The sequence below is a fragment of the Chanos chanos genome, chromosome 10 (assembly GCF_902362185.1).
Source record: "Chanos chanos chromosome 10, fChaCha1.1, whole genome shotgun sequence".
Lineage (NCBI taxonomy): Eukaryota > Metazoa > Chordata > Actinopteri > Gonorynchiformes > Chanidae > Chanos > Chanos chanos.
Genome location: NC_044504.1, coordinates 26854994 through 26880096, shown reverse-complemented (window position 1 = coordinate 26880096; position 25103 = coordinate 26854994). Strand labels below are relative to the sequence as shown.

General features: G+C 36.8%; 1 protein-coding gene across 1 annotated transcript in view; it reads left to right on the top strand.

Annotated features, from left to right (window-relative positions):
• The window catches only part of arhgap15 (Rho GTPase activating protein 15), a 48775-nt gene that overhangs the window by 3408 nt on the left and 20264 nt on the right, over positions 1-25103 (top strand). Inside the window, exons 3-9 of the mRNA XM_030787175.1 lie at positions 3788-3850; positions 4074-4135; positions 4526-4604; positions 6148-6237; positions 17322-17420; positions 17620-17737; positions 19075-19197. Of these exons, the coding sequence (XP_030643035.1) occupies positions 3788-3850; positions 4074-4135; positions 4526-4604; positions 6148-6237; positions 17322-17420; positions 17620-17737; positions 19075-19197 (634 nt within the window). The remainder of the gene's footprint in view (positions 1-3787; positions 3851-4073; positions 4136-4525; positions 4605-6147; positions 6238-17321; positions 17421-17619; positions 17738-19074; positions 19198-25103) is intronic.

Sequence of the window (25103 nt, the reverse complement as noted above, 5' to 3'; positions counted from 1 at the left end):
TTTGATCATTCTGTCCCATTCTCAACAAGCAGTGAACAGTTGGCATTCTTATTGACACCATCCCACGGCCCCATTTGTCAGTCCCTTGCACTTTGGTTACCAACTAAGATGAGGCTGTATGTGTTTATGGGGATGGAAATGTTTGTGTATGTGTTGCAATGTTCTCTAACAAATTTATCATGGGGTAACCATTTCAGCAAAGACGGTCTGTCACTGCGGTTTCATCTCTTCTTCCAAAATCAAGTTATTTTGTGCTCAAGATCAGGTAACACTAATAAATATAGAGGAAGAAAAATAGAAGAAGTTCAGCTTCAAAGATCTTCATCTCTCTTTCAGTTTCAGCTCATAATCTTGATGGTGAGCCATTTACAGACAAATATAATTTAAGTCAGCTTTTTGTGATATAGTGAAATGCATTTAGTGTTAGGCCATATTATGTTTATTGATGCATACTGTGATATGTAGGAGTAGTACAGGAGCAACTGGACTGAGTATTTCTTGAAACATTTCCACTGAATTCCGGAATCTGTCTTGTATGGCTCTTAAAAATGTGAGATTAGAGATGAGGATATTGTGAACTATATTGAACTTCATTTGAAACTTTTATTCTGTGGTACGGATAGCTAAAACAAATTACAAATGAGTCTATTGTCGACAATGTCTACATAGTAAACAGTAGAGGGCAGGCTAACACTGTAGTATGAGATAAAACAGAGTCCTCGAACTGCTTTATTTCTCCAAAAATCTGATTAAGAATCACAGTCAGTCAAGCTTGAGTAAACATAAACATCACAACAAATCTGATCCAAGATCATCTACACAGCAAAAAAGAAATCGGAGGATAATGCTAGACTAAAAGGATGATGTTAAAAGAACTCTCCATGTACAGCTTAATTTATTGTCAAAACTGAAACACAAATCCCCTGTGTCATATAAATCATTGCAATCTGTATCCATGAAAACACAATAAGAGGTTAAACAAGGCTGCTATTAATGATATATTAACAATGATATATTATAATGCTTACAGGTATTAATATTAAAATAGGTATTAATATTAGAATAAAATTGACTTATAACCCAGCAAAAGATATCATACTGGGTTTTCAGTGCACAATTCTATACTCTAGCTTGTCTTGAAATGTTTGTAGGCTACCACTTACTATGCCTATCGATACTTTAAGCACTAACAATGTAGTGAAATTTACAGTCGAGACAAGCATTCACACTTTAATTATATAATACGTGTCTTTACATTCATTCTACATCTCTGCAAATGCTGGCCAGCTGTTTGAAATAAATCTACACCCAGTCACTGTCTGTTTCTCATTTGAATCTATTTTTAATGAAAAGTGCCAAGATCAACAGAACACTCATTTGACAAATGATACAAGATGAAGAACTGGTACAAAAGGTTGCACAAGAGAGAAGAGAGATGAAAAAGACCTCTTCTCATTAAGTCACTCTGTTTCTGCTTCCTTACATTGCAATTTGTCAGCTATAGCAATTCTTCATTAGCTTACTGATATTTGCCAACCACGGAATTTAGTAATTCTACAGGACAGTGTGCAGAGAGTAAAAAAAATGTGTAAATCAAAGTTTTGACTCTCATGTGTGGTTTTGATGATAGGCAAGAGTCAAGGGAAAGTGGAGAAAGAGAAAAAATACAGTTTTTATGTGTCCTATTTGTATGAGTGTGTAGTTCCTCAACACTCAACATTTCATTTAATGTTGTGACCAAGTAAGATGCTAAGCAAACAGAGTTTAAAGCAATATGTTGATGTTAGTTAACGGCATTGTGCAGAACTCCATATGTTAGCTCCTGCTGATGTTCTATAACGTGCTCCATCATGGACACATTATTTTTCACATTTTGTTTCATTTATGAACATTTCTGAAATGGCCACACAAAATTCTTTCAGTCACATACGTCTTAAATCATGGACATTTTTATTATTTTTTTCCCCTTTTCCCCTAATGTAAGTCTGTGCTAGTAAATCACTCTAAATTAATCTTTTCAGATTCCGAGTAGATGTCCTCTGTAATATCTGTCACTATAAGATCTGATTGACAGAAAAACACAGGCATTTCCTTTGTTTCTTGCAGCTGTATTTTGGTCCATTTCATATTCTCTTGAGAACTGTGTCTGTAAATCACATATCAGAACGGAAATGTAGCAAGCACGACTAGAGTGTGATTTTGCAAAGGAACTAGTTCCTTGTACTAGCCAGGACAATGTGTAAATAAATGAGCTCTTTAAGGTGTATGAACACTGAAATTTTGTAATGAAAATGTTGCATAACATAAAAAGAGTGATTTCTTTTATTTGCTGGTAAAATCCAATGTGTGTTCAGTTTTAGAAGTTAATTTACTTTTAATTTCTTTGATACCGGGGAAAACACATCTGGGTAAATGCCAAAATAAAGGAAAGATCAACTTTAAGTGTCTTAACAGGGCAATAGGTTATCCTGAAGTGCCACAGCAGCTTTGGTGCACTTTGGCACAGTTTTCATAAGTTTTATGTTGAAGGGTGTGACATCATTCTTTGTTGAGAAAATACATCATTTGGTATTTTATTTGAATCTTTTTTATTGAATCTTTCTCTCTTTGGTATTTTCTTTTTAGAGGAAATAGAATACATTGTCTCAGGCCCTGTTCCAGAACCTCCCAAAAATGTTCAATAGAGATCTTGTGTCCGAGACAGTAATTTATATGGTTTATAAATGACTTTTCATGCTCATTCAGATCATTCAGTGATGGCACATGTAGCATGAATAAGGCCCCTATTAATCTGAAGAAACCAGTCCCATCAGGACAGAAACACTTGGCTATAGGATGAAAATGAACACTGATGATGAGTTTACAGGCACAGGCATTTATTTTGTACTCTGCTTGGGCCTAAACCATACCAGGAGATGTACACTGTAACTATAACATGACCTATAGAAAAAACAACTTGAACTTGCAGGTTTCTTTAGTGTACAATACATATACACATGTTCATAAGTGGTTTATACACGACAACAAAGCCATAGCTTTTGTCTCTAGCCTTGATGAAACTGTCTTCTCATGAACTAGATTAACTGCAAGTAATTGATTCGGAATTGCCATTTTGTTTTACCTTGCATCTCAAACCAGTGCTTGCATCTCAAACCACTGTGGCTCTCAGCTGCCCGTAGTTGAAAAAGACTTTCCTACAGATCTCAGTGCTATCGTTTGTCATCTACAAATCTTCATCTTAATGCCATGCAAAATATTCCTCAACAATCACCTCTCTTTCAGTGATGTTAATTAATTCAGGAATGTCCTGGGGTGGAAACAAATGCTTTCAATATTCTTCAATACTTTTTTTATCCTTCTTTTATTCACGTGTTACTTACCTGTAAAAACACAGGCCGACTAAAGAACTTAAAAGAATACATAGAAAAAAATATGTTAATTTGTTTATTTTTTAAAATTAGTCTCTATGTGTTTTGTGGGGACAGCTCAGTTACAATCAGCTGCAGATTTTTTTTTTTTTTTTTTTTTTTTTTTGTCAGAGCAATTATTTTTCACAGTACATAAAAGGACTGATTTTTTTTTCTTTTCGTTCCCTTTCTTTCTTTTTCTTTCTTTTTCTTTCCTTTTCCTTTCCTTTTCTTTTCTTTACTTTTCTTTCTTTCTTTCTTTTTTTTTTGGTTTCTTTCAAATAGAATCATATAGTACACTCACCGCTGTTCTATATTTTAGTGTGTTTATTTGACTTCTCATCTAACACTCCTAAAATCTTTCTTTTTTCTTTTCTTAGATCTCCCGTCATCGAAGGAACCAGTCCCAGCACAATATGGCTGGTCCCTTAGTGCCTGATCCAGTAAGTATAACAGCACGTAGCACAGCATAGTGTAATACATCATGACTCCACCACATCAAAAGTCAACGTTTCAAATCAAGATATCATTCGAAAGAATTTAAAAAACAGTGTATATTCATTCATATGATAGCAAAGTTTAGTCTCTGTTCTCGTGGAGCTTGTGGTATGAATTCATAATATGCTGCACAACAGTGTTAAAAATATCTACTATTCTACAATTAAGATGGTGCTGAAGGGAGAATATCTGAACAAAGCCAAAGTTGCAGAAGGAGGCAAGAAACAAAGGTCAGTTACAAGTCTGTTTCACGCATGTTACGTTTTATCACACCCACGTCTTCCCTTTTGTGAATTTAAAATCTATGGTTGGGTTAAGGCACAGTGATCCAGTATTTATTTGTGATACTCTTGTGATATCATCATGCTGAAATAAAGCTAAATTTGATCTGACTTTAAGTGTATAGTCTGATTTCATATAATTTTAAATTTAGTGGTAATGTACACAACAGATTTCATGTCAGCAAAATGAACATACACACACATACAACTAAAATAAGGGAACACTGTAAAAATAAATAAATAAATAAATAAAAACAAAACACTGAACTATACATAAAGTTGAATTGTTGATAGTGCCATATTGCTGTATTCTCTTTTTCTTTCTTTTTTTTTCTAAAGGAAAAACTGGACATCAACCTGGGTTGTCCTTGGATCTGACCAATTGCTGTTTTACAAAGAAAGCAAACAAGAAGCTGGGGTATGCCAGTGATTCTCTCTTATACACACACACACACACACACACACATTTTTAAAAACTTTCTTGCCCAAATATATTCATAGGTGTAAAAGTTCACTCTGTAAGCGGGAAAGCTCACTCATATCCTACCTTTGAAAAAAAAAAAAAAGCCATATATGGACCTTATGAACGATAGTTCAGCAATAGCTTAGCTAAAAAGAATGTGAAATTGTTACCTTCTGCTTTCTAATCATAACTGACTTCATTAATATAACTTTTCTGTGCACTGAATCAAGGATATATCTCAAAGGCTTTGGTGGATTATTCGACCGTAAAATGAACACATCACAGTTGCCCTATTGTTTAAACAAATCCTGTCTCGAGTAAATGGATACTGTTAAATCTCGCTGCCTGCTGCTGAAGTTGAGTGCCCCTGTTCAGTAACGGCCACAGTTCAACTCCATTTCATGGGCATGTCTGTCAGTGTTACCCACAAGTCAAATGTTAATTAGGAATGTGCATATCTAGCGACCACACTCTGAGTAATTTTTATTGGATGGCAGAAATTAATCATTTCCATATTTGTCAAACTGGCAAATTAAGTTGGGCTTTGATCCTTTTGGACTTGAGCTTGGCTCATTTAAAGAGCCAGCAAAAAATATTTACCCCCTCACGCTGAGAACGTTATGGTGTTATTCTAATCCGACCGACTCTGATGAGGGTTTGACTGAGGGGAGAGAGGAAGGGAGAGGGAGAACGAGAGAGTCAAAGAGAGGGAGGCAGAGTCAAAAGGGGTGCCAAAAAAAGGGAATGGGAGAGAGAGGGGAGGTTTGTGACCGCAATGGGCTTGCCATGCTTTTTAATGAAATGGAGGGGATTTAATTTGGAGTCTATTTCCCTCAGTGTCTGTCACTGTCCAGTGGTTTATTTTGAGCCCTCTGCATGTTGATTGAAGCAAGCGCAGAACATCTTTGATTTAAGTTAAATATGTTCCCTTTCCTGCTCAAATCGCAACATTTACATTTGGAAAGCCATGGGATGAGTGTTTATAGTGCCCCTCTGAACCAAAGTGCAAGAATCAGTGGCATTACACCCATAGTGCATCTTATCCAAACACTGCATCACACATCCTAGTGAATGCTGTGGACCGATCGGTGGATTTCTGGCCTGCTGATGTTGCTTGATATGAAAAGGATTTTATGCTTTTCTAATGACACCATCACAAGTAATGTTTAATTGACCCTCTCCATCATAAGGCTAATGTAAGAATGTTATAATCCTAGCATTAGAGGTGTCATAAAAGCCTGGTAAGCACTTATGTAAGTTTATAGCTTCAAACATGTTGTAGTATTGCACCAAGGCACAACACAGTTGCCTGTAAGCACCCTAGTCATATACTGCAACTTCTGAAATCAAACTTGTCTCCATTTTGAGAGCTAGTCAAAGCATCATTAGCCAGATGGACTTTGACTGAATACATCCTTTTGAGTGGATAAGTAACCTTCAAACAGACAACTACTTGCTGAGTGATATATCTGTCTATTTAATCTTTTCCTGACTGTAGAAACCTGGATTCAAACCGGAAAAAGTGGATCTCTGTGGAGCTGTTGTAGACTGGACGACAGAGAAGTCCAGTCGCAAGAATGTGTTTCAGGTGAGGAACATTTCTGCTTTGGTTAATCTATGAAGACATATATACTTTGCAACATGAAGTCAGTCCTCTTTTTAGCAGTCCACTTAACAGCAGCTGTGGAAAGAAAAACTTACTGTTCACAATTTCCAGCTTTACTTAGATGTTCTAACCCTAATCAGTAGCTGAGTTGCATGCTTCGTGAAGAGATCTGGTAGGAGTGAAATATGTTGTGGCATGGCAGAACCCTGTGTGACCCAACTCTGAGGATGAAATCTGGGATGCCATAGCCACTGACAGAGGATCAAGTTTGACCATACCAATTTCTGATGGGTTCTCCAGGCTACCATAACCTTTGCACCATTCTTAGTCACCCTCCGGGTAATACGAGGCATACTGGTGGCACCTACTTCCCAGATGATTGTGGGCACTTGGAGGTTGATCAAGGCTAGGCTCACATGATGGTGGGGGAACAGGCTCTAGCTTGTGTTCCATTCTAACCAAGGAAACAACAGAGTGAAAAATTTTAGAGCTTATATTGAAATTTGCAAACAGAATCTGTGATTTTTTTTGTTTGTGTAGACTGTTTGTTATTGCATTTGATTCTGTTTGAGCTAGGTGGCTAAAAAAAAGGCAATTATGGCACAAAGTTGATGCAGAAAATACAAAATGCTCAAGCTAACAGTTTCCCAATTTGCAAGCGGCCTAAAATCAATAATCAATAACAGCTACAAACATTCTCATTTTAATAAATGAAAGACCTTTTAAATTATGTTATTGTGTGTATCAAGCTTGACTGAACAGAGTTACATGGGTGAATCCACCAGTGTGGAAGCTGAAGTTTTGATCTTAATTTCTTTCGTTTGAACAACAGCAACAATACTAGGAATAATATTGCAGTGTTTTATGGATTCTACAATAATTTGTTTTATATCTCTAGAAAAGACTAGGCCAAGTATTTGAAATGAATGCTAGAATTAACAACCACCCATGAGACCAGATTCTGCTTGTGCATTGCACCCTTGCCATGAGCTTTTTCTAAACTTTTTGTTTGTTGTTTGTTTTTTAATTATGACCTCTCACGGCAATAACTGCAATCTTTACAAGACACATGGAAGTTTGTCCCTCCTGCTCCTATGTATTAATTTGTCCAAGTTGTTACATCTCTAATAATAATGGTCAAGCTTTTTAATTACATTAAATAGCAACGTGCATATTAATTCGAGGACTCGTGCAAAAATGCACGTTACCATTTTAAGGTCAACAAAACTCTAAAAACCAACTTTAGTAAATCAGCTCGCATGTTTTTTTGGTAATGCACATACCAAAATGACAGTCCTTAAATAAGTCAAGCCCTTTGTCTTTCCATTAAATCTCAGTTCTCTGCTCTCTGGATTCACTTGATTATACCTTTTACCACTAGATTTTTCTTGTCGATAGACTGCAAGTCAGCCACCTGTTCAGCGAAAGTCATAGTAATTCGTGTAATTCTTAATCTGGGTTGCAGAGAGGTAATATGGGGCCAGCTTATATCATTTTATTTATTTTTTTTGTCCAGTCTCTCCTTGTGTAAGACCTCCAAGTTTACAGCACTTCTTGCCACAAGAAAGATAATCTTTTGATAAGGGCTTTAAGGAAGGCAAACGTGGATCAGTTAATTGACGTTGGTGATGTTGGGTCTCACGAAAAAGCGATTATAACAACTATAAAAGAAGGATGAAAAGCAGATTCCCAATCTCATCAACTGCTTAAAGATGCTTCATCCCAATGACATGCTGCTCCGCTATCCAGTTGTCTGCCTTGAGAATCTTCCTGCCACAGAGATTAAAAGCAGTATTACACTGTAATCTTAAGTAATCCAAAGTTCTGCAGTCAGAAAAATGCTTGTGATGATGGCACTGAGCCATTCTATGGTCTGACAACACCGTCAATCAACACTAGTCAAGGATTAAAAATTAAACTTGGTGCTGAATGTTGCTGTTAATTTGAACCAGGCAGTGTGTTAGATTTGCAGTCAAAGAGACATGGAGGGCCATTCTCATATATCTGGTTAGCTTATGGGGAGACAAAAGTCCCAGCAGATGAAGGATAGTCTTGACTAAGTACTTTTTTTTTCCATTTGCATTTTTTGATCTGTCTTAAGCATGTGAGGCTATTCCAGCAATTTCCAATCCTATTTATGCTCCTCTCACTACTTGTAGTCTTGCAAGGTCCCTGCCTTGGGTGGATATTTATCTCCTGGTGGCATTGTAGGATTATGTAGATATAATTGCTCTTTTGAGTTGCAAAAACCACAAGACAAATTAGTGGCAGTGATGTCCTCAACTTTTTAAAACCTTGATCTCAAAAAGACACTTACTACTCCTGTAGTACAGCATTTAAAACATATAGGAGCTTAATTGGAATGGTTATGGCAAAGACATTTGTTAACTTGTACTCTAATCCAGTTGTAAGATGTGACAGATCTGTTTAAAGTGTTTTACAGGATGATAAGCAAATACTATTTTCGCTTAATTATTAAACTTCTTCATAGCACATTAGTTTGTCTTTTAAATATGGGCTAGTAACTGGCACAGCGGCTGAGGTTCAGTCCACGAGAGCCTGAGGTCTGCTATTTTTTAACTTCAGCTTCTAATCAGTGGCTGAGTTGTGTGCTCACAGTTTGTACCTGGATTTAAATGCAAGCCGTTTGTACACCTGCATATCTGCATATACATAATGACTTATAAACACAAAAATCTGATGGAATTGTAAGCTTGCATTTTGCACCTCATACTGAAGTTTCATTGATGTGTGAGCAATTTGAATACAACATTTTTTAGGGGGATTTAATGAAAGCAGAGGTCCTCAGTCATTTAGACGATCTACATCTTTTCCATGCAGAGAAACAGAGTCAGGTATTGAGTATTGTCTTCATCATTGTTTTGACCAGTCCAACAATGGCATTTGTGAATAATACTGTCATAGTCACTCTGTCCATCTAGAGCTGGGAGATTAGAGTTCGTTGGTCAGATATCACTTTCAAAGCCTTTTTCAGTGCTCCTCCACCTGTTTCCCCTAGCCTCTGAGACACAGTCCCTGAGAACATGACAGTTTTCCTACAGGAAGTCAAAAAGGCTTGTCACAACCCTGAAACAGAGCAGATTATTTGCTTACATGGATTCATCTATGATCATGTTACAACAGGACCTCTACTAAAATTTCAACAATGTAGTTTGGATGTTTAAAGAGAATGGCTTGTCACACAGGGGGTCATATATGCTCTGCAGTGTAGATAGACTTGAACTGTCCTCCATCACCATCATCCTATTGTTCTGGGTCTTTTCATTAGTATTAATGCAAAGTATTTATACGTGTAGATAGAGGTCATTTTATTTGACACAGCGTAGAGGTAATTTTATTTATTAGAGTGTCTAAAGGAGACGATTTATTTAGGAAGCATTAACAAGACTAAATGTATTAATATATTTTCTCTTGTCAAAAGAACAATAATAACATATTTCATTAATAGCATGAGATGGCTGTAACTGGGCAGTGAAACAGTTTTAGTTAAAATGTTACTTATCGGGACATTTGTATTTAGTTGATTTAATTCTGATTTTGTTCAATGACTTTTCTTAATATTCATAAGCTAACACATGGCATGAGCATAGATAAAAGTTTTTACATGCATACACGCGTGTGCGTGCACACACACACACACACACACACACACACACACACACACACACACACACACACACACACACACACACACACACACTGAGAGATAGGAAAGACATTCAAAACTCCAGATGTCCCCTTAAAAGTTGTTTTTGTAAACATTTGAGCCAGATAATACCCCCTTAACGCCTCAGAAAGGAATTGAAACTTGTGTCTCCTGATATGTGTGAAGATCTTTTTTTTTTTTCCTAGTAACCACACAAGGTTCCTGTACCACCCACCTATCAGTCTGCTATTTGTAACAATAGCCGTTGATAAAGTGAATCTGAAACTCTCAAAGTCCTTGGGAGAAAGAGCAGGCTTTTGTTTTGTGATAGTCACACCAAAACCTGCAACACCCTTTTGGAAAGAATGTTAGAGAAAACACAAGTTGAAATCAGAGCTAAGTGTCACAAACAATGATTACGGAGTACTGACAACCCCTCCCCAGGGCCTGTTTAGTTTAAGAGATGGCTCCGGTAAAAAGGGCGGAAGCTGCTGAATTTGAGATGGGCACAGCTGTCGTCACGGGGATGCTCCACACACACAAGGTGAAACAACAGTACAGCTGTGGCAAATGAAACCATGTTTTTAGCACAGGGTGCCTAATTTGCTGGAATTAGTTTATATGACTGCTTTTCATTGATGTAACACAAGCCTCTTTCACGCTAAAGTATGTTGGCTTTAAGTTCTTTAAAGTCCTACTCTCCAATGCATTAAAATTAAAAATTCAAAAAGAAATTCAACTGATCTACTACAAAATCATGTATCCTTCATATATCGAAGACTTTTTCCAGAGGTAGAAATGAAGAGACTAGGCTGACTAAAAACAAACATTTTTGACTGCCTGACTTACTTGAAAAAGAGATAAGAGTTTTATCCCCTGCCAGTTGGTAACCAAAGGGGGTCATGCACATGTTCATCAATGATTGATTTAGCAGAGTATTAGAGATTCCTGCTGTGAATCTTGACTCTTGAATCTTGAATCTTTCTGTCCTGACAAATTCTGGGTACACTGTTACAGTCTTTGAAACAGACTGAAAAAAAAGGAGAGGATGAAAATATTTGAAATAATGAAACACCTGAAGTGGCAACATAATGATCATCTCTCCTCAGTGTATTCGCTACAAATAAATTCTTCATTACTCATGAATTTCTGAAGGCAGTACAGACAGCACGCTCTCAGGACGTCTGTGCCTACATCTTATTGTAGAAGTGCAGCTATAATTTCAAATTACATTTCCATATTTTACATGGGATAGTGGAAGCAAATATGGCATGCATATTGCTTCATTCAAGTTCAAAACTAGTTTTTTTTTTCTTCTTTGAAAATGAAATCATCCTAGTGGCTCTGTCCTCAAAAACAATTGTTGCCGCGAGCATATAGAACTGAAAAGATGAGTTTTGGATTTTCACTGTAATCCAAACCCAATTCATCAGTCAACAACTGACTGATAAATTAGCTAACCCCTAAACCAAATGACAGTTATTAAGTAAACATAGTGAAGCAGTTGATGTTTAACAAATAGTTAATACCAATCCAAAATTTACTGTATCATTGTGAATGCAATATAATAATATAATATATTAGTATATTGTTGTAATAATCAAACCCTCATGAGTAACAATAGTACAGAGGTAAGCCTTAGTCTTCTCTCCCTCTCTTTGAAAGGCAGATCCTCCAGTGTATTCTGTAATCAGTCCCTGGGGGCCTGACCTGGAAACTCTAATGCCATCCTGCTTAATCGCACGGTGCTTGATTGCTTTCACTTCTGTGATTAAAACTGTGAAGTTGAACTGCTCTGCCCGGCTCTGCTGTCCATACAATGGACAGAGTAGAGGTGAAATCAGATGACCTTTGCTCACAAATACACTTTTTCATGAGAAAAAGAAATAAAGAATGCTTGAACTGCTGTCTGTCCCATAGTCTATACCACAGACATTGTGCAGAAAAAAAAAGAACTAAGACACTGAATTTATAAATAACTTAGAGTTACTAAACTAAAGACAATTTCAAACAACTCTTTGCACTGAAATTTAATTTACCTCAAGCCTGCACAGAATATCCAAGTCTTTTAATGACGCTGAATGAATTCTGGGAATTGTTACTGTGAAGAAGAGTACCACTGCTCTGGAAATCAAACTTACCAAGACAAGCACGCCAACAACCTCAGATCCGTCTTGATTAAAGGGACATGTTAATTAAGCTGTTAATTAAAACAAAGCATCAAAAGTGAATGCACACTTTGTAATTATGTAAAAATGTTTATTCAATAAGCTCCTGCATGTAAGACACCCTCAGAGCAGGTTACTGCCCTGCATGTTGCTAATAGACTCTGGCAAAATGCCAGGAATTGCTATGCACAGATGTAGCCCACACATTTTCTTTCCTAGCCTCCTACCTACGTTACACAACACAAGTCATTTTCTTTTCACCTCTTCAACCTCTTTCTGTCAGGAGTGGCTTCATATTTGGCTACCCCCTTATCCTCAAGGTCTTGTGTTAAAAAAATAATGCCTAAATTATGGTGTAGTATGGTGAATATGGTCTTCTGGTATAGTTTAAGCTAATGCTAATAATACTGGATGCTGTATAACAAGTGTAAATTTAGTATAGTGACTCCCCCTCTGCCTAAATGATAAAAAAAAAAATATTTCTATTTTTCCAAATAATGCAACGTGGCTTATCTTTTAGCTCCTGAGGTCAAACAAACACCCTTCTCTGTGGGTGAGAGGTTGGTTCTTTTAAATATAAATGCTATGCTGTCATATCTCCATAGTGTAGGTGGTTTTCTAAACCCTGGACAGAGGAAATGTGGTATATTTTAATCTCATCCCTGCTGCTTCACTGGAACTTTTTCAACTAAATGTTGTATCGTTGTACACTCTTCCACAGAGCACCTCTTGGGCATGTCTCTTAATTGACAAATTCCTGAATGTCTATGAAAGATAGATGCCCCTGGCTGGGTAACCTGGGAGGAACGCTAAACCTCATGCCTTTTAGGAGTCCTCCGTATTTCACAACAATTAGTTAATGCAATGATATGGTGTCTACTGGAGATGACAACTTGTTTGTCAGATTTGTCACTCAGTATTTGAATCATATGCAACCTCAACATATGACGTGTATTCAACAAAGGGTTTCACAGCAGCTACAGCAGTTGATATTCTGTACCAAAAAAAAAAAAAAAATCATGTAACAAATGTGATTTCATTGAGGGACTATTATCCCTTTATTCGAACACTATATATAAATTAATAAGCCATAAATTGGCAGAGTTGATGAAAGGGTCAGACTATTGCATTGTGACAAAGTGTTTAAGAGAGAACATTTCACCATGTAGGTGGGATTTTATTGAATGTGTTTAGATTAAGCCATGTATATAACTGAGAACTGATGAGAGGCTCTTCAGTTCTGTAAGGGGTTTTCTGCAAAACCAAGCTTCTGCCTGAACTGGCTTGACATAGCTTGTGTAGTTTAGCAAACTTAGTTTTACCTTTGCTCCATTTGTTTGTGCGTGTGTGTGTGAGAGAGAGAGGGAGAGAGGGAGAGAGCGAGAGAGAGAGAGAGAGAGAGAGAGAGAGAGAGAGAGAGAGAGAGAGAGAGGGAGAGAGAGAGAGAGAGAGGTGACATCGAGTGATGGCTGAATAGAATTGGAACTTCAAATGTGCAACTAACTTGTCCTTTATCTCTTGCGTAGACTGTTTATCTAAGTCATCGGGAGAAACAGATATTTCTGGCGTTAGCCACTACAATACAAAGCTGTTTTCATTGTATTGGGCATTAATTCAAACTTGCAAAAGGACAAGAAATAAAATATATATTGTGTGTTAATCACCGGCTGAACGGAAGGATTTGTGATTGAAAGAAAAGATTACAATGGGGATTACAACTGACAAATGACCCTCCCTGAATTAAACTACAAGATTTAGTCCTTTCCAACAATACAATGTATTCACAGATATGCTATGCAGTACCTCCCTAACATAAAGGCTTTAAAGTGATAGAAATGAGCAGTGAAGAAACATGATGGTTCCATGTGTGTCTGAGATTGCACAGATTCATTGGTTTTATAAGTGATGGTTTTATAAGTATTTAACATGGGTATAAGGTGCTCTAAACAATGGGGGTGAATAAAACACCTTTATTGTTTATTTATTTAATAATTTATTTAAAGTAAAAAGTAAACACTGCATTCAATGCAACTGTATTGCAGCTATGCTGTAATGAGGGCTTACTAAAGAAAGATATAACAAAGTTTACCAGCAACAAAAGTTTGGTAACAAAATCAGCTTACCTCCTGCTGTTAATTATTGCACATACTAAGTTAAAAAAAAACAAAACAAACCAAAAAAAACAATACAGTATGTAATGTACACACATGATTCTTCCTTACTGTACTGTAGATGTGAACTAAAACACAAATGGCCAGTGCATGTTGAATAGGAAGTTCCATAACATGCTTGTTTGAATCTGGCTGATCTTCAGAAACGATGAGGACATTCAGCTCTGAAGTAACTTGAGACACATTGGCACTCCTCTCACGCAAGAGGAGAGGAAAACAACACTTAGGCATCGCCTTCCATTAAATCTGTTTTTCTCTTTGTTTTTCTCTTTCTTTGCCATCCACTGCACAGCCAGACAGATCTATAGATTTGTGGCAAATTGAAAATAATTAACCCTCGCAATCTAGAGTGCTTCAAAGTTGAATTGTTTCTTTATGTAGCTCTGTAATTAATGTTTAATTTAACAGCCAAATGCAAATTTTTAGGCACAAATGGCATTCTGTTCTTTGTACCACTGTGCATATTTAAATATTAATGAATGTTCAAACTAAAGGCCAGACATTCAAAATCCTCTTTATTAAGCAGCGGGATAGAAAAAAGTCCCTTTATGTTATATTCCTTTTCATTTCTTTATACAAAACAGAACTTTGCAATATAGTTACAGTAATTCACTTTGCTACTTCTGAACATTATAAAGCCCCCAAGTTGCAGTCTCATGAGCCCTCGTACTTGTATCTTTGTTTTTTGTTTTTTTTTTTTTCTTTCTTGGTTTATTTCAACATTCTCACTTATTGTTACGTGTTCTATTTTACCGTTGACTTTCCTGAAAGCAAGGTTTAGCTGCTTGATTGATTCCAACAAACCAGCACTGACCATATTAATGGTATCATTTATTTCACTACCTGTAAGACTGCAAAAACTCCCATCAGATGAACAACTTCTTTTAGCCTCCAAGGCTTTCTTCCTCCATATATGCACATATTTCCTATGAATATCTCCCACTGCATTAAATAAAATCCCAAGGGAGAATCACTGGCATGTGCTATGTTTATTCCCATGAATCACAGATGTAAACACAGGCTGTGATGAGCAAAACATGTTATGATGTTTGCAAAAGTTATATCTCCTTCATTTCAAAGCAATATTGCATTTAGGTGAAACCTTTTTAATGAATAAAACTACTGCCAAAGACCTCAAAGAAGAGGGCTTCATATGATCGGCTAGTTCGAGGAGGTAAACAGTGGTTTTAATTTAATAGTATGAATGTGGTGGTAATATTTTCTGTCTTGGTGTTTTGGGGAGCTCTGAGCACTAATCTTTCTTGAACTAGTGATTCTAAATTTGAGAGATGTTTTTGATCAGTTTAAAGGTTATCCTTGTCAGACAAACGAGTTTTAGTGTAAGAGGAGCAATGCTGACTTTGAAATTTTCTCTTGCTGGTGTTTACAAAGGGAAAGAAGACACCACACTTAGAACCATAAAGTCAGAATGCATAATGTTAGAGAGCTGATGCATAATTTGGATGCTGCAAATTCTAGTAAAGGTCTAAGAAACATAACAGTGGTCATTTTTGGTTATCCTCTCATCTTCTTACTGAAACTTTTAATGCACTGTCCCATTTGTAGCATGTAGAGTTCTAACATATAAACATATATTTTATGTAATGTGTAAGTATATACTTTATGTAACATAAGAATATTTCACCTATTCACACAACCTGACTCCTTCAGTGACACATTCATGCCAGCCCTGTTAATGTCATGTCCTTGGGCAGCCTCCAGGAAGGATTAGGCTCCAGAACAAACATGAGTGTTTGAATGCTCTTTATCTGAAAAACAGAGGGCCTGCAAACACACTTTGACAGGGACTGTGCCTCAAACCATTCCCTCTATTTTTGCACCATCCAAAGAAAAAAAAACTGCTTAACTCTTCCTGACACCCTCTCAGAAAGTCAGAGAAGTTTTTTTTTTTTTTTTTTCAAAAAGGCAAAACCTTCATCTATATTGAAAGACAAGACAGCAGGTGGCAAACTGTTCTATAACATTAACTGTCATTTACATAATCACATTGAATTGTATGCTTTAAGTTAAAAAAAAGAAAAAAAGAATGTTAAAAAGAAAATGTAAAAAATCCATGTACCAAACACCAGACAGTGTGTCTGAATTCCAACTGCATTTGACAATGCTGACCTTAACATCACTGTTTACCAGAATATTTCATAGAGAATACTTTTCTTTTGTGACAGGGCCATGTGTTGTTCCTAGCCTGTCCCTGGTAGGCTGATCATGGTGATTATCATGATGACAAGTATCATGCTAATTGTGATTTCTCTCTGAGTGGACAAGTTTACCTCTTTTTTTTCTTTTTTTTTTTTTTTTGTTAAATCTTGTACTCTCTCACATACAAGCTTGCTGCAGTACATAACCATCCAATTATAAACTGAGTAAACTTACAAGGCACAGACTTAATAATGGTAAGAGTTATTCTGTGTACAGAAAGGTCATCTGATAGTGTTTAATTCTCTGACAACGGCTGTGAGTTCTTTTGTATTCAATACAGATGTGATGTGGTGTGTGTGTATGTGCATGTTTATGTACGTGCGTGCATGCATGTGTGCATGTGTCTGTGCGTGTATGTATGTGTGTGTGTGTGTGTGTGTGTGTGTGTGTGAGAATATTTTTCATAGTATGCTAAGTGTAACACATATTGTTGCCTTGCAATATGTTATGCCCTGAGGAACTGAACACAGTATTTTTAATTGCAGTGCTGACAGAACAGTGGCTATGGTTACACCTAAAGTAGTACCTCTTATTCCTGGGAAACGTGTGAATTTAAGTGGTTCACGTGTTTTTTAAATCTGGATGTCACAGTAAAACATCCATCACCCCAGTGCTTCAGAAAACTGGACTCTTTCATTCACTTTGTAGATTTTACAGTATTTCTGATAAATCATATACTCAGAGCCTGTAAATTATAGTGCACGCAATACACTGTGGAAATTGATTTTTAAATCTTCCACTGTTCATAATTCATGTACACATGTATTGAAATATTATTGTATGTTAAGCATTATGACCATATCATTTCATTGTATCTCTTCCTCTTTCTCCCACTTCCAGATAACTACGAGCTGTGGGGATGAGATCCTCTTACAGTCCGACAATTACTCCACAATCTGCAAATGGCATGATGCTATCAAAAAAACAGCAAATGCATTGGTAAGCTTTTTTAATTGATTTATTTTTATTTTTTTATGTTGATGTCATTGGTCTGTATATTTTTCACACAGTTAAGACTATATTAGCACACATTTTCCAATCTCATAGTGCTATTAGAGCATTTACAGTCCCTAGTGCCATCTGAAATTGTTAGACAGTTGATCCTAAACAAGTCATTTAACACTGTATTTTACACAAGTCCGGTGGAGCAGGCAGGTCAAACCTACAGAGATCAAACAGCACAGAGTTCCTGCCCAGACGAGCCTCTGATTCACCCAAACCCAAAGAGCCCAAACCTGAGAACAGACGGTCAATAAGTAAGTAGATGTGCCTCCCCCCCCCCACACCTTTTTTTTTTTTTTTTGAAAACAGAACTCAAATCACTCTATAATGTGTCATACCAGTCTTGTTACATTTAACAGCAGTTTTGTGTACCTTGTAGTCGTTGGATCTCCATACATGCCTGTGTGTGTGTGTGTGTGTGTGTGTGTGTGTGATGGCTAGAGTTAGGCACACAGAAAATCCATGAAGTTTCGCAGTGACTTCTTCACTTAGTGATCTAGGGAAAATGTTCAGTATTATTTTGAAAAGAGAGAAAGAATTCTTTCGGAGGCTTGAACAAAGGAACAGGAATAGAGAGCAGTGTGTTTGATATTCTAAAGAAGCCAATTAGCTGCAAATTAATGAGCACTGTCACAGTCTTTAGTCCCTCTTTGCTGTAATATCCCTCCCTGACTCATTCCCCATACGCTCGTATGAGTTGCCCCTCTAAGTTTTACACAGCTGTTACTGTGTTTTAGTTGAAAATTCCTGTCCACATAAGGATCCTGTTGATTTCAATTACAGAATGGATTATATACAAATGTGACAAAAGCACGTGCTAATTAACATGATGTCAGTAAATGTCATGTAGCAATTATGTTAATCTCAGTCAATAGTTCAAACTTATCTTCTCACAGTATGTTTTATAAAAATACAGTTCCTATAGCTAGGATGAACTTACTTGTAAAAATTCTAATTAGGGACCACTGGCATGAACACTACAATACAACTTTTTATTCATTTTGAGTAGCAGCTTCTTAGTATGGTTCTGGTTTGTTAAAAGTCGACTTATGAGTGTAAACAGAAAAGATAGTCCATCCATTCTCCTATTCTGCCATTTGAATCAAATTTAAAGTGTAGCTTTTTCCTCTCAAGAAATGATGATGTTATTGCCAGGAATTCTGTAAACTTAAGAAGAGGAGGTAGAACACACACACACACATACACACACACACACACACACACACACACACACACACACACACACCACACAAATGAACATACACGAAAACGGTATTTATTAGCTGTTACAATGTGCAGTGTAACTTAATATACTTCAACATCACACATCTACATCATAGAGCAGTGTGTTTAATGGAAAGTTGAACTTAAGTGCAGCATTTAAGCATATCGTATGTGTGCAGACAGTCCCTTTCAGCTACTGATAGTTCCAAGCAATTCATATGAAATGTATCACATCTATATCAAGCTAATATGTCTCATTAATGAAGGGATCACAACTCTTTTGGAAAGATTCCACACCTTTAATTTGGCATAACATATGCTTCAATTTCTTTTGGCTGAATCTGATATACTCTTCTTCAATCCATAGTGTTCAAATTGAACTACAGTGCATCAGACAGTGCAGATAAGAACGGGGTTAAGAACAGACTTAAGAAGTTCATCTCCAGACGGCCATCCATGAAGACTTTACAGGAGAAAGGTCTCATCAAAGGTAGGAAGAGGACCGGTGTTTTGCAGCCATACTTAGGTGTCTGACTCATTTGATGAACGATGTGTTTCATGAGCCTGCGATGGACTGGCGATCTGTCTGAGGTGTTTCCCTGCCTTTTGCCCAGTGAATGCTAACCCTAATGCACAACCCTAATTAGGATAAGTGACTTAGATAAGTCAGAGTGAGTGATTGTTTCATGAGCAAACATGACCTTGAGGAAGGGTCCTTGCTCCAGTGGCAAAATGGTATTTTCAGCTCTTTAGGGAGTAAATGTCAATTAAAAATTATGTTATTGCTTTTAAAAATGTCTGAACTGTCTCTTTGGCAGACCTAATGAACCAAAAATATTTAAGAAATTCTTATCATGTCATAGCCTTAGAGGGTAAGCATTATATTAGCTGTTTTTTTGTTTGTTTGTTTGTTTTTTAATGGTCATAGGTCTACCTATTTTATTTCAGTGAATGATGGGAAAGAGACATACACTCCAGTTAAATAAAATCAGAAATATTCATTCCACAAGAAATAATATCAATTCAGCAAGCCACTACAGACATTCCTCCTCAAAAGAGGGGAACTAATTTATTGAGTTCATGGCTGAGGCAAAAATACACGATTAAAGGATATTTTAAGCCCATTTGCAATCCTTAGATGAAGGTAACGGTACTTGGAATTTCCCCTGGTGTTGAGGAGACCCTTTAATGTTGTGTCCACGGGACAAATGCAAGATCAAAGAGAGAGGACGGTATTGACGGAATAAATAAAATGACTGCAGGATTATGGGAAAGCGCAGGTGGCCCCTAGACTCTCATTGGCAGAGCTGTCGGGCAAGCCACCTCCCTGAGTGCTCGTTGTGATACTGGAATTCTTCTTCCCTGCATATCACAGTCACTCTATGGATGAGGAAATTTTCCTTCTGATGCCTCCCTCCCTCCAACCTTCTTTTACTTAGCTTCCTAGTGCTGCTGAGTTGATTTCATATGCAAAGGTGGCTTGCTTCAAGACATTTATGTATTTTGTGCACACAGACACACGCCCCCTCCCTAGTTTGAAAAAAAAAAAAAAAAAAAAAACCAAAGCAGACCATCTTTGATGTTGCAAAGGCTTCGGGGACAGCTCTGCTGGCCCCATATTACTTTAAAAGTCAACTGATGATAAAGCCTATTGACTGTGGGTACTTTTATATTGACAGTCTGGAGTTTGATGTTTGAAAGACCATCCCTGAAATGCAATGTATGCTCCATAAAGAACTAGTCTCCAGAAATGTCTCTTCAAAACAAATTGTGTGACACTGAATAATTTGATTGTTTTGAGTGTGGATGGCTAAGCAAATATATGCACATGTGTTTGATAAATTTGTGAGTAAAAATAACTACTAACTACTGTAGGAAAAAAAAGAAGATGATAGAGGAGACAAAAAAAAACACCTCAGACAAGGGGTCTCTTAATAGATTCAATGTTGTAAATACTTAGAAACAAAAACTGAAGGAAAAAGCCCATCAGAATCACACAAAGTGCAATGCAATGAATCATCCAAACTAGATAATTTCTCTGTGATTTCCAAGTGGAGTGCCTCTGTGGTTCCTGGGAACAAATACAGTAGTTTCCAACAGCTGGTATATCCATTAAATGTATTATTGACTTACTCGGGTCAAAAATGTGTTTAAATCATTGAAAGTCCCAAAACCAATAAATGTTCAGTGCGTTGTCCTCTTCCTTCATAATCACCTGTATTAATAGGTTATGTGTCACAACATTAAAGTACAGTAACATTACAATAAAACACAGAGTAGTGCCCTCATTAGTAACACATCCAATTGTATGAATCCACGCACTGTGCTACATACCTTTCAGAGAATGGGTTTGAATAAGCACACCCAATGCTCTCAGAAATGTCACTCTGACTATTGTCATCTTTAAAGTGAGTTGTGTGCAGTATAAACAATGGCATACGTTCTAAATCTACAAGGGTGTTCCAAATCTATATCTGTTATTGATCACTCCAATTAGCGCTGGGCGGTATTCTGCCTCATCCGGTAAACCGGTTTTAATCTCACATATGGTATGAGTTTTTCATATACCGCCATACCGTAGCATAGCCGAAACAACAGCTGTAATGCTTCAGTAGGCAACAAATTATATAATATTATTCACCACTAGAAGCGCTATGGAGCCCTGTACAGAATGTATTGGGAGGGGACTCCTAATAACTGTGCATATTCTTACTAACGGTAATAACTTTATAACACCACAATTAATTACCCACAACTTACTTCTTTAACAAGGCAAAACACCATTGCACACAATTTGTGACACATAAACAGTTTGTAACACTAATAATCAAGGCTTTGAGCCGGTTCAAGGAACGAAAACGAAAACAATTCATATTTTGCTAGGAACAAAAACAAAATGAGAAACTATATTTTTAAATGTTCTGGAACAGAAACATTTATTTGAAATAATGGTAACTGGTTAATAACAGTATTTTTCCGTTCTTTTATTTATTACAACATTAATTTTCTGCTTGCAATAACTTTGGTGAGGAGTTTACTTCCTGTTCTCCTGAACCTCATTCACGTCTTCGGCATTGCCACCATGACTAGTTAGCATACTATTACATTAGCCAGATCTACATTTAGCTGTCAAACACAAAGATCTCCCGGTCCTCCTTTAGATTTTCATTCAACTCCATTTCAAAAACTTCAGAAGACTCCGGGTGTCATTTAGGGAGGATGTCCTGTCACAATCAGTCGTAAATCCTTAACTGACCAATCAGCATACATTAGCAGAATGCTAGCATCTTATGGGCAAAATCACCTTCCTTGTGAGAAAGAATGAAAGTACATTAGTATTTATTTTTCTTTTTTTTTATTTCAAATCTGATAAGTAATCAATACTATATTTGCAAAAACTAAAATAAAATTTGGGCTTTTTTGTCTAGAAGCAGGTATAAATAATTCTTACAGCTCTTTAGCTCCATCCACTCCCATTCACTGAGGATTCTCTCGCAAGCGCCCTCTGGTTCAATTGCAGCCAATTTTGGTCCAATGGCATTAATAGGAATTGGACAGGCTCTACGTAGATGAGCTCCGATAACATGTTCTGGCAATGCCACATCTGTACTGCTCATGTGTAAATATTTTACAGCACAAAAAACGCATAGTGTTTTCATCGAGAGATGGCATGTTAGCCTACACTTCTGATAATGTTATTGAAGTACTGTGCTTTTTATTCTCTGTAAGCTAAGCATAACATTCAGTGCTGGAGTACTGTTTATCAGCAAGAACACATAGTTCACTTGACGTTTGAAAACCACCAAATAATTTTTGGTTCGCTCGTGTAGTTCTCTCCACCTTTACAGGCAACTTTTAACTTCTTTCGACACTTTAAAGGTTTAACTTTTTAAAAGATAATTATTAATAATAAATTCATTACTTTTACTGAGCCATTATACTTCCAGAAATTTATAGTTTACTAGATAAACTTTAAACTCCACAGTAAACAGTTAATAGTAATTGGTGAATTTGTAAGTTCTTAATATTAATAAAGTTGTCTATTTGTGATGTGATAGCTGTGTCCATTCTTATGTTACAATGAATCTACGGTGGAACTGAACTAAGTTTCTTGCATTTTTCATTCGATATAATTAAGGGCGCACCGTCAGGAGAGGCAAACCAGGTAAATGTTTGGCCCCACCCCAAAAAATTTTAGAAAAAGCGGCCCCTGATAGCCACTCTCATTGGTGCAGTTTGCAATGACAACTATAAACCCCCTTAAACCTCCCGTAAAGGCACTATACAGTGCACCACCACTGCCCCCAAGATCCCCTTAAGTTGGGCCCCGTCTAGCTACTGCTAGCATTATTGTGAGTTGACATTTGATGTTACATATTTACATGTTGCTCCTCCATTGCTGTTCAAATACTCAGACGTTAGGGTTTCCGTTAGCTGGTAATTACCATATTTTGCCTAGTAAAATTTATTAAAAAAAAAAAAAAAAAAAAAAAAGATAAATTGAAAACTTGCCAGTCAAAATGTCCGGTAACAATGCTCATTCAAAACGTAGCTATAACGAAGGCTATCCCTAAACAGGACATTTGTGTTTTGGCAGCAAAACAGCCTTGCAAACTGCAAAGACACATGGGACACATTTTATTTCAAGTTGGCAGGAGGACTTTGACACAATGAAAAAAGGAGAAAATAAAATGTTACCTGGTGGCCTATAGGCTATATTTGATGCCATGTAGGCCTATCCTTTTTTTAAACAGGCCACAGATGTTACAGGTTACAGATGTTTCGTAATAGCTTACATTTTAGCGGCTAATGTTGGGGTTTTGTTCAATCGTTACTGTTCGTTTTGCTTAATCGTTACTGTTCATTAAATAGTCAAACTGATTTTAGGTCATTGTCATTCTTTCGTCAAGCTAGGCGCACATTATATTTGCGTTTGTGGGCTGTCATTGAAACCTGACTGGTAAGTTTCAAATTTGTCTGGAAAAATAAATTCTTTCCGGACACTGGACAGGCAAGAAAAAATCCTAGCGGAAACCCTGTCAGTTGTGTGTGTGTGCATGCTGTTATTTATCATTTTTAAATAAATGATTATGACGTTTGCACAACTGACACACAATTGACTGAATGCATTTTTTCACCAAGTGCATTTTTAGGGGGGGTGTGGGGTGATGGGCTTCTTTGCCTGGGGCCCCCAAGAGTCTAGGATCGCCACTGAATATAATACAGCACAGATTACATATGTAATGTGAAACCATTTCTCTGGGCTTTCCAAAATAAGGACATAATTACTGAAGTTGATTATGCACACTCACAGATTTTGTCTTACGGCTCCCGCACGATTTTTGTTGTGTTTCTTTCTCAGTGTTGTTAAAACCGCACAAAACAGAGTATATTGTATGTAAAATTCCCTCATATTGGATATGTAACGTCAGTTGTGACAGAAATATGATGTAATGTCGTAACACCATGGAAATCGGGTAGTGTTGTAAAATATTCTAGCTGTGCGTGCGTGTTGTAGACTGGACGTCTGTGCAGTAACAGCTTCTGTACACCACATTTTGCCATGCCTCGTGACGATTTTCTAGTGCGCTATATAGTGACATAAATTTACAGCTGAGATTTTGAACAGCACTACAAAATGGCTGATTCATTATCTAGTGCACTATGTAGCGGATGAGTGGACATTTTGAACACAGCTCTGGTTTGAAGTCCTGACACTTTAAGTATTTTAGGTCAGTTTATACTGTTTATAAAGCTAACTTAAAATATTTAGTTTTACAAAGGAAGCAGTGTTAAAGTTGCTGGCATGTCTATTTACTTTTAAGCTCTGTTTTATACTACGTTATTCTGTAAGTGTTTCATGCGTACTAATTCCGTCATATATTGTATCATTTTGTGGGGCCAAGCAAACCCTATAGTAATCGAAGCCTTCATTATATACATCATGAAATCAAAATGCTTTGATATTCCATGTACTCCTGACAGTAGAAAAAGCCCTTACAAACCTATATAAAGGCCCAGTCATGCAAAATAAAAAAAAAAATAAAGAAATAAATTAAAAAAGTGATATACCGTGAAACCGACAAAGTCTTAAAAAATACTGTGAAACAAATTTTTGGTCATATCACCCAGCACTAACTCCAGCCCACGATAAAATCTGAGCTGCCCTGATCCTGGTGGATATTTTGTGTTCCTATAACCTACCTGTGAATGCTGGAAATAATGCATGTAGGATTTGTGACAGGAAAATGTTAAAATTACAATGTTTGAAGTTTAAGAGTCGGACTGTTCAACCATTTGATCTCCCAAATTGCAGTCACACTTGAGAGGTATGTCACATAGTCTTCAAAACCGTGGTGATTTTAAAAACGTGTGATAAAGAGAGGTTTTGTACAA